The sequence below is a fragment of the Dendrobates tinctorius genome, unplaced genomic scaffold, assembly GCF_039654945.1.
Source record: "Dendrobates tinctorius isolate UK_male_01 unplaced genomic scaffold, ASM3965494v1 ptg000150l, whole genome shotgun sequence".
NCBI lineage: Eukaryota > Metazoa > Chordata > Amphibia > Anura > Dendrobatidae > Dendrobates > Dendrobates tinctorius.
The window spans coordinates 2,646,148-2,657,500 of NW_027361817.1; the positions used below are offsets into that span (position 1 = coordinate 2,646,148).

The 11,353-nt window shown below is 43.0% G+C and overlaps 1 protein-coding gene across 3 annotated transcripts in view; it reads left to right on the forward strand.

Moving 5' to 3' along the window:
- The window catches only part of USP22 (ubiquitin specific peptidase 22), a 118,047-nt gene that overhangs the window by 37,387 nt on the left and 69,307 nt on the right, over positions 1-11,353 (forward strand). For all 3 annotated transcript variants that reach the window (XM_073546666.1, XM_073546665.1, XM_073546667.1), the window contains 2 exons: positions 6,126-6,227; positions 8,620-8,789. In XM_073546666.1, the coding sequence (XP_073402767.1) occupies positions 6,126-6,227; positions 8,620-8,789 (272 nt within the window). The remainder of the gene's footprint in view (positions 1-6,125; positions 6,228-8,619; positions 8,790-11,353) is intronic.

The window sequence follows — 11,353 nt, forward strand, 5'->3', positions numbered from 1 at the left end:
TCCTACTACATTTCCCAAATTATTTGGGTCCGTAAAACCACCATCCCTCTTTAGAAAAAAATCCACTTAAGATTAAACCCTATTCTGCATAACACATTATACTGCCCACACCATTAATACAGTTTTCTAATACTGGCTAAAACAGACAACAAATGTATATCTAGACATAGATTGTCCATGGGTCAGAGGAGGGTTGCGTAGCTCGGCGGAGGGACATGGCACCAGCCTTCAATATCTGTGGAGCTCCAAACTTCTGTCAGTAAAAGCAGCACAAAACTGTCTACTGGGAACGGCATGGGTTTCCATGACATTGTCACCAAAATGCCAAGCTTTGGATGGAGTGGTGCATAACACTGGAGCAGTGGAGATCTGTTTTGTGAGGTGACTAGTCACGCTTCTCTATTTGGTCTCTGATGGACAAGCCTGGGTTTGGCAAATACCAGGAAAATATTGCCTGTCTGCAGTGTGCCTACTGTAATTTTTGGTGGAGGACAGGATATGCTATAGGGTTATTTTCAGGAGTTTGTTTAGGCCCCTTAGTTCAATAGAAGGGAATTCTTAAAGGGAACCTGTTATCAGTTTTGGCTGATATAAGTTACAGCCATCACCTTTCAGGGCTGATATATAGCATTCTATCATGTTGTATATATCTGCCCCCAACCCAACCTGTAAAAGAAAAATAGCTTTTATTATACTTGCCTGCGGGGCGGTCCGATGAGTGTTGCTCTTCTTGGTCCGGTGCCTCCCATCTTCTTGCAATGCCGCCCTCTTGCTTGCTTCGTGTGGATGACGCATCCATGCATCATCCACACCGGCTCCGTGGCATCGCGCTCCTGCGCAGGCATACTTCTCTGTCCTGTTAAGGGCTGAGCAAAGTACTGCAGTACGAAGGTGCCGTGAAATGTCAGAGAGGCCCTGCGCACTGCAAGTCTTGTTTCTGTCCTCAACAGGGCAGAGAGTTACGCCTGCACAGGAGCGCGACACAAAACAAGCAGGACGATGTCGATCGTAAGAAGATGAGACGCCGGACTGAGAAGAGTGACACCCCTCGGACCGGACTACCCTGAGAGTGAGTATGGTAAGTTATTTTTCTTCTCTTACAGGTCGGGTTGGGGGCAGATATACAGCATTATAGAATGCTGTACAGAGTGGGCCATTTATATGGATACACCTAAACAAAATGGTAATGGTTGGTGACCCAGATCGGCGCATTGAGTTTGCAGAATGGGCAAAACTAAAATTGGAACAGGACCCTTGGTTTACCTTGCTGAGACTGAGCGTCCCTGCTAAGTAAACCGACATGCTGCGGTCTAAAAAGACACGCCGCATGTTCGATTACGTGGGTGTGTCACCCGCGTTTTCGGACTCATAGTGGAGATGGGATTTCATAAAATCCCCTCCACTATGCAGGAACATCTGGCCGCTGCGGATAAAACGCTGCGGCAGGATGCAGCGTTCAATCCGCAGCAATTCCTGAATGTTTCCTGACCGTGGAAACACACCCTAATGCTCCTGAATAAAAATATCTGCAGTACGCTGAGCCCCCGTGTAAATAATTACCCCTCACTATACAGGGTGGGCAAATTATATGGTTATACCTAAATAAAATGGGAATCATTGGTGACGCTGATCGATGCTCTGAATTTGCAGAATGGGCAAAGCAAAAATTGGAACAGAACCCTCAGTTTACACAGAACATTATGTTCAGTGATGAGGCAAGCTTTTTTGTGTGGGCCATTTATATGGATACACCTAAATACAATGGGAATGGTGACAGTTTTCTTGCGTAGGGTGTCTTGCATTGAAATCTGCTGCAATGACCCGGGTACTGCGTTCACCAGACATCAACACAATTTCTATCGGCTCCTCACATGTTAACCTCTGCGACATGTCAATGGCTGTAAGCAAAGAGAAACTTGTTAATAACTCATGAAAGAATGAAGTTATGATAAAACCAAGCACACCATTGTTTTTCTTGTGAAATTCTCAATAAGTTTGTCACATGAGCCTCTTCCCATTGGAAAAAATAAAGTTGAATCCAAAATGGCTGCCATGGTCACCACCCATCTTGAAAAGTTTCCCCCCTCCCATATACTAATGTGCCACAAACGGCAAGTTGATCTCACCAACCATTCCCATTTTATTTAGGTGTATCCATATAAATGGCCCACCCTGTTTATCAGCCCTGAAAGGTCAAAACTGCTGGAAGTTTCCTTTTAAAAAGCTCTGTCAGCACAGAATGACTGTTCAAACGAAGTTCAGATGCTCCATAGCGGGCCAAGCATTTATATACACCTTCCCACCTGCTTGATTTCTATCCATCTCCCCCCTCCTCTGACTCTGTAAAGCCAAAACTGACTGTCAGACAAAGAAGAGGGGGGATGGAGATTGAGGTAAAACAAGCAGGTGGGAAGGTGCAGGTAAATGTTTGGCCCACCATGAGGCATCCAGCGACGATAGTTTGATCATCCTGTGCTGACAGTCCCTTTAATGCGTCAGCCTGCCAAGACATATTGGACAAGCCTAGGTTTTCAGGTTTGTTGGAACAGTTGAGAGAAGTCCTTCTCTGTCCTGGCATCACTGTATCCCACTTCACAATGCATGCTCCATAAAGGCATGGTAGGGGGGAATTTGGGGAAGAAAATAACAGGCCGCACGGTCTTGACACCAACGCCTTTGGGATGAACTCCAGCAGAGACTGCAAACCATGTACTTTCATCCAGCGCCTTGCTTCACAAATGCTGTTCTGGATAAATGGGCAAAAATTCCCACAGACCAAATGAAGTGCAAAGCCTTCCCAGAAGAGTGGAAGCTGTTGTGGAGCTGCTTTCCTCTTTGCAGCTATATCTATGCCTATAGGATCTCAGATGTCTTGCCATTTTCTTTTTACCTTTCTGAAACATTGCTTACTTTTTCTTTCCTCGGTCCCACTACAGGATGTAATCATTCATTGGTCTAGTCGCTGGTGGGATACTCCTGTGAAGCCCAGATTGTGGGTGCATTTCATAAGAGACAGATTTTTCTTTTTCATTCCTGTGGTATTCCAGTGCATGGTACAATTTCAGGCCATGTCCTTTAAGGGGACAAAAATTTTATTAAAACATTTTAAAAATATAAAAATTTGAATGATCTCCTTTTTTCCTGTTATAAATAAAGGAAAAATCATTTGGTATAGTCAGAACTATAAAAATATAAAATAAAAAAATGCCAGGATTGAGAATCCTCCGAAGGAGTGGTGAATGAAGCCAGCTCTGACTGGCCACAGGGATCTCATGACTTAAGATGTGCGTTCCTGGGAGAGCCTGTACCAACACCGCTGGAACCGCAGGTGAGTATTGGCGTTATTTTACAAAGGGGAATCATAGGGTTATCCCGCCGAGTGGCCAACCCCTTTAATAGGCTTCTGTAGAAGGGAGACTGAGCGGCCATTGTATGGCCCCCTGCTGCTGTGCCAATAGTTGTCACTCTATTGTCTTGCAGGTAAAATTCTAGAGGTTAAAGGGACACTGTCAGCACAGAATGACTGTCCAAACCAAGTCCCACCGCTGAGTGCTTCATGTCACCAGGTTTTTACTTATCTGAGAGCAGCATGATATAGAGATCCCATTTACTGCAATCCATGACTTATGTAGCAACTTGTATTTATTTTTTTTTTATAAAAAACAATTCTTGCAGATCTGAGATCTCTGAATGCTGAGCTCTGTATAATCCCGCCCACACCACTTATTGGCTGCGCTTTGCGTACTCTGTTCATGGGCAGAAAGCTGCCTATCAGTGGTGGGGGTTGAGTTATATGGAGATTATGAATATGGAAGACATGAGTGCAGGATTACTAGTCCTCTAGTTATCCTTCTCATTGAAACAGTGGTTTTATAAAAAATAAAGCAAGCAGCCTAGTAATGGACACATGGCTGGAATCGTGGTCTCTGCCCCTACATGCTGCTCTCAGATTAGGTGGCAAAAACCTGGTGACACATTGCCTTTAAATTTCTGCAAATGGTGGTAGCACCACTCAGGTCCAAAAAACAGAGTACTAGCTATAATTACTAGTTCTGACGCCAGCTGCTGATAGAGCAGGCTCAGCTCCTGATTACACTCCATTCCTGCATTGTAAATTCAAGTGCTTCTCATCAAAAAGTTGATTTATTTAAGTTCTTCAATACAAAAAGTGAAACTCATATATTATATAGTCATTACAAGCAGTGATCTATTTCAAGTGTTTATTTCTGTTAATGTTGATGATTATGGCTTACAGCCAATGAAAACCCAAAAGTCATTATCTCAGTAAATTAGAATACTTTATACTAGCTTGAAAAATGAATTTAAAGTCCAAAATGTTGACCTACTGAAATGTACCTTCAATAAATGCACTCAATACTTGGTCAGGGCTCCTTTTGCATCAACTACTGCATCAATGCGGCGTGGCATGGAGGCGATCAGCCTGTGGCACTGCTGAGGGGTTATGGAAGCCCAGGTTGCTTTGATAGCATCCTTCAGCTTGTTTGCATTGTTGGGTCTGCTGTTTGTCATCTTCCTTTTGACAATACCTCATAGATTCTCTATGAGGTTAAAGTCAGGTGACTTTGCTCACCAGTCAAGCACAGTGATACTGTTTGTAAACCAGGTATTGGTACTTTTGGCAGTGTGGACAGGGGCCAAGTCCTGCTGGAGAATGAAATTTCCATCTGCAAAAAGCTTGTCGGCAGAGGAAAGCATGATGTGCTCTAAAATTTCCTAGTAGATGTCTGTGCTGACTTTGGTCTTGATAAAACGCAGTGGATCTACACCAGCAGGTGACATGGCTCCCCAAACCATCACCGATTGTGGAAACTTCACACTAGACCTCAAGCAGCTTGGATTGTGGTCTCTCCACTCTTCCTCCACTTGTAGCCCATGTCCTGGATATGTCTGTGTGTGGTGGCTCTTGAAGCAATGACTCCAGCAGCAGTCCGCTCCTTGTGAATCTCTCCCTAATTTTTGAATGGCCTTTCCTTAACAATCCTTCCAAGGCTGCAGTTATCCCAGTTGCTTTTGAACCTTTTTCTACCACACTTTTTTCTTCCACTCAACTTTCCATTAATCTGCTTGTATCCAGCACTCTGAACAGCCAGCTTCTTTAGCAATGACCTTTTGTGGCTTACCCACCTTGTAGAGTGTATCATCAACTGCCTTCTGGACATCTGTCAAGTCAGCAGTCTTCCCCATAATTGTGGAGCCTACTGAAACAGACCAAGGGACCTTTTTAAACTCTTAGGAAGCCCTAGCAGGTGTTTTTTGCTAATTATTTTTATTTACTGAGATAATGACTTTTGGGTTTTCATTGGCTGTAAGCCATAATCATCAACATTAACAGAAATAAACACTTGAAATAGATCACTCTGTGTGTATACTTTTTACATTGAAGAACTGAAATAAACTTTTTGATATTCTAATTTTGCGAGAATCCCTTGTGTTTGTGGGAACGCCTTGTCAACAATGTTGTGTGTAAGTAGAGCTGAGCAAATTTGCTCGGAATCGGACGCCGAATCTGAATTTGCCATCTTCGTACCCTATTCGTGCCGAATTTGTTTGATCGGTTCCGAACTTATTTGGTAATTACTACTCCCTTTGACTCCAATGACAACTGGTGAATATTGCAAAAAAAAATATTCATCGTTGATCGTAATCGGAACCGAATTTTGAAAAATTCGCTCAACTGTAGATATAAGGCATGTATTGCACAGTAACTGAGCAGTCTTGCTGATACTGCTAAATATGATGAAATAAGCTTAATATGCAGGCTTTCATCTGCTTTGTTACTGCTGTTTTAATGTTTTTGAGGCTTTGTTCATGTCATGCATTATGGGCTTCATTATAAGTGGAAACCACAAAGTGGTGCCAGATCTGTAGCCTGACGAGCACTAGTGCCAATGGATGATCCACATTGACCCAATGGGTTCTGTCGTCGTCTTTGTAGTATTCAGAGGAAAAATAGTCCGGCGTGCTGTACTTCTCATCAGATGACTGAATTTGCAGGGGAGGCTACAGACAGTTTTGATACAGATGTGAACCCTCGCCATTTTTGCAAAGTTGTAGACCTTGTTGCCAGTGTCTTTTAGCTGTAATGTGTGCTTTTTATGTTTTAGGTGTTGGAGAAAAGTATTCAACCTGGGAGCCAACAAAGAGGGAGCTAGAGCTGTTACGACATAACCCTAAGAGAAGGAAAATAACCACAAACTGCACCATTGGTAGGCAGAGGAGTGAAGTTCTAGTTCCTGTTTTTTTTGTTTGATTTTTTTTTTTATTTAAAGTGGGTGGGTTGGTGCACGTGAGCCTTGCAGGAAGAAAAATCTTCATGTATTTTACTCCACTTTTATGGTGTTTAAAGCCACAATTTTTTTTTTTTAACTTGGTGATCTGACACTGGCTCTGCTGCCTTTCTAAGAAGTGATGAAGCTTAGATGGTGCCAGAGTGGCAGGATTATATCAGAAATGTTTTCCAGCTCACAGTCTACATTTCCGATTCTGGTGCACCGACATCTTAGGCTGTGTGCACACGCTGCGGATTTAGGTGCGGATTCATCCTCGCGGATTTTGTAAAATCCGCAGGTCAAAATACCTGCGGATTGCTCTGCAGTTTTGCCCTGCGGTTTTTCATCTCCTCAATGGAGGAGATGGCAAACCGCAGCAGAATCCGCAGAAAGAATTGACATGTCAATTCTTTCTGCGGATTGAAAACCGCAGATAATCCGCGCGGAAAATTCCGCACCGTCTGCATTGCGGTTTTTGATTCCCATAGGGAATCATGGTACTGTACACCACGGCCAAAACCGCTGCGGAACCGCAGCAAAATCTGCAGCGTGTGCACACACCCTTAACGAATTTTGGGCATCTCACTCAGGAGACAGAACAACGGTCAGTCCTGATATATCACCCCCCTCATAACTCACTTCTGGGTATAACAGTCCAAAGCATGAGATGGATGGTCACTCATTTCTTTATCGGTAAGTTATTTGGCGAGAGTACTCGTGTAAAATTACTCTTCTCAACATTGAAGTTTCAACACCAATAAGGAAAAATCATGGAATTACGGAAATCACAAGATAATCATACGAAAATGATAAAATGGATCAACATTTTCAAAACACCTCTATTCATTCAGTATTGCATATGAACGGCATGTGCAGAAATTCCTGCACTTACATACCTTGGCTGCTCTCAATGAGATGATTAATGGTTGTCTGAGTATTCTGCACGCTGGGTGCACTTGGGCAGCACATCATCAAGATCCGCTGCTGGCAGCTCCCTCTGCAATTACCGGCCACTGACATCCCAAATGTGCTGAATGCGAGATGAGTCTGGAGATGCTGCAGGCCATGGTAGTACACGTAGGACCACAGTGTACCACAAGCAATATGCATCCTGCTATTCTTGTGTTGAATAAACTCTTCATTGGTCACTTTTGCGAAAAGGTCGTACCATTGTTTCCATGACCATGAACCATTTAGTGTACCTGCCGTGAAGACTAGTGGGGTCTGGCTACCGTATAATATTCTATGCCATGTCATTCCAGCAGAAGGACAGTTGTGACCTTCCCTCATGAAGGTTTCTTTGACCTCACCCAACTGCTCTCAGGCTAATGTGGTGAAGTGCGAGACTGAAATTGAGGCTAGAATGGAGGTCTGTCTTCAGCAATGAGTTCTGTTTTTGGCTTGGATGCAGTGATAGCTGGAGATGGTTTTGGAGACCATGTAGGTAACGACATGTCCATCAATCCTTTGATTTCCATCATTCCAAGACTTTTCCTTGATGTTACAATGCTAAGGAGTGGAAAATGGCCGCAGTGTTCTTGTATAGCTATATTGTGGTCATACATTAGATTATTAGAACATATTAAAAAAATGGCATGCAGTATGTTGTGTACCCCACAAAAAATATTTTTAGAAAATAATGCAGAAATGTATGTCACATTAAAAAAATAGTTGTTATTAAATGTGGCAAAGAATAGGTAACAAATTACGCAAAAATATATCTAGACAGTAGTAGACGGTGAAAAACGTATGACTACGACTATACAGAAGACAAACAGGAGATGTTAGTGTAGGGGCAGCACAATACGTACAGCAACGTACAGGGTGTCAGTACAAATACTAGTCACATGTTGGTCAGGGGTGGTAATCAGAGATATGTAATGTGTTCAGTAACCACAGTGGTGCAGTGACAAAGCACTCATCTGTTAGATTGCACTCCCAGGTACCTCATGACAATTGAAGTAATGAATTGAAGACCATGGAATTCCCATGTAAAAGGGTTGTCATGCATGAACCACATAAATCATAGTGCACGTGCAAACAGCTGCTGTGGGGAGAATGACGGCATAGAAAGCCGATAACGTGCTTACCCATAAAGTGCATTGTTCCATTGTGAGTCAGAGACATTTTGCATAGGCTTCCTCATGGGGCCTACGTAAAATGCGCGTCGGGGCCTCTTTGTCGCACACTGGCACAATGCACTTTATGGGTAAGCACATGTTACCCATGCGGCTTCACTGGTTTTTGACAGTCTACTGTTGTCTAGCTATATTTTTGTGTAATTTACCTATTACCTTTCTAACAGATATTTTCTCTTAATCTCCGTTAGGTTTGCGAGGTTTAATCAATCTTGGGAACACATGTTTTATGAACTGTATTGTCCAGGCACTCACCCACACTCCTCTGCTGCGAGACTTTTTCCTTTCTGACCGTCACAAATGTGAAATGCAAAGCCCAAACTCTTGCTTGGTTTGTGAAATGTCAACACTCTTTCAGGAGGTAGGTACCTGACAGCTGGATACAGCAGCTTCTTCCTCTCCTCTGAGTAGCTTTGTCAGACATCTTGCTTAATAATGACCTGAATTATCTCGTGTCAAATAGCTCAGGAAATAATAAATTAGTTTGCACACATATATTCCGCATAAAAAAACCTTAATTACTTAAATTTTAAAATACACCAACCTAGTGAAAAAAGGTATATACCAAGGATATACCAAAATTAGACTAGCCTAACAAATTACCCTATAATAGGCCTAAGAGAGTCCCTACCTGACTGTGGAGGTTGGCACCCTATAAGGATGATTTTTTTTGGCGCGCCCCCCCCCCCCCCCCCCTCTCCCAATGTAGACTATCCCTTACTGCCCTGTTACACCCTACCATAAAGGTGGGAAAACAATATGTTACGGGGGAAGAGATGAAGAGAGTCTTGGAACTAAAGATTTACCAAAGGGTATCTGATGAGCCTAAAAATTCAAACAACAAGAACCATGATTATTGCTCCATCTTGGCCATCCATAATACAAAATTATCTGATACAGGCCCACAATAGTGACCCCATAGAATCGATGTATCATTCTTAAACAAGGGAGCAGATATACCCCACAATGGCAGCTGCAATCATAGAGTCCCATATTGCGGGCAATGTGCTTAGACCAGTGCCATATTTCTACATAATCTTTTGGAGCATAACATATCGTGATTCAGATTTCGCTCCTTAATAATGACCTGAGCAATGAATATTCCCTGACTTCAGATAAAACCTAGTCCTTACTGAACTGCTTGTGTGCTCCTCATTTCTGCACTCTCACTATATCTTTATAGCTGTTGGAGGGGTCTCCGCTCCAGATCAGTGGAGTAGGCCATTATGTTGTGCCTCCAGTTGGAAGACTCCTTCCTAGTTCACCATAGCGTAGAGAGGAACACTAGTGCACGTCCAGACAACAGTAAGACACATTAAACGTCCTCTGTTCCACCAAATTTACCACCCAGTGGGGAAGTGCTTTATGCCCCAGATCAGAGATTGGAATTGGAGAGACCCTTAAAGGCAGGGATTCACAATCTGCAGCCCTCCATACCTTTCCATGGTCACAGATGCCGGACAGTGTCGAAGGCTGCTCATATGCATTTTCCTTGTTGGGGAGAAGGAGTGTCGGGTAGCACGGTAGGGTTGGGTAACTATATTAATGGTGCATTGTGTGTCACCAAGTCAACATCCAGGTAAGGAGTAATGAATGAAAGAGGTGGAGATGCCTAGTGCTAAAATAATCATTGTAGTGTATGGGAGAACGGAAACCCTGAACTCTGCTAGCATCTCACATTAACTACAATGGAGAAGGCTGAATCCGTGGTCTCTGGTTTTCTGAGTTGTGGAAACCCTTAAAATGAAATTGGCACCTATTAGATAATGATGTAGTGGTGTTTTTATTGCGGCCAAGTGATTAGATAGATCTGACACAATGCTCCTCAGGCCGAAAAATAGATTGTGCTCCCCTCTTGTAAGCGCTCACCTGCTGGCTGCCTGCAGTCTCCACTTGAGAGGATTTTAAAGATACATTTTTACAGTAAAATGGGGGAAGCCAGCACTGCTTAAGGTTAGAACGCACAAATTGGAGTGCATATGCACATAATGTCTAGCTGTATTCGAAAATGAGATATTTAGCAAAAAAATTGATCAATTCAATTGAGCCACCCCGCCGCGCCAAGGCAATCTCATATGGGGGGTCCTACTCTATATATTTTTAATAAATACTGTGCCATTACGGCCTCCTAAATACATTCAGAGCATGACCACATCAAGTGCAATCTGTACCTGAACATTACTGGATCGCTCCCATGAAGCCAGATGAAGCAATTGCAGATGAAGGCCAACCAGGTCTGAACACAGACATATCAGGAATGGCCTCCACACATTGCCCGACCAGCAAACACAGATGAAGGGCGATGTTGGTCCAGTCACAGGTGCACAGTGTCTGGACCAACATCGCCCTTCATCTATGTTTGCTGGTCAGGCAATGTGTGGAGGCCATTCCTGATATGTCTGTGTTCAGACCTGGTTGGCCTTCATTGCAATTGCTTCATCTGGCTTCATGGGAGCGATCCAGTAATGTTCAGGTACAGATTGCACTTGATGTGGTCATGCTCTGAATGTATTTAGGAGGCCGTAATGGCACAGTATTTATTAAAAATACATAGAGTAGGACCCCCCATATGAGATTGCCTTGGCGCGGCGGGGTGGCTCAATTGAATTGATCAATTTTTTTGCTAAATATCTCATTTTTGAATACAGCTAGACATTATGTGCATATGCACTCCAATTTGTGCGTTCTAACCTTAAGCAGTGCTGGCTTCCCCCCCTATTTTCTCATTTTTACAGTACATTCATCACATTTTTCTTGTTTTTTTTTTTTCTATTTTTGCCTAAAAAAACACATCATTTTACTGTCTCGGCAAAGTAAATGAGATTTGAAATCTAATGCACTTGTTGCACTTTTTTTTTTTTTTTCTACTTGTCATGTCATGGCAAGTCAATTCTTTCAGCATCATTGCAGCTTTTTTCACCCCTT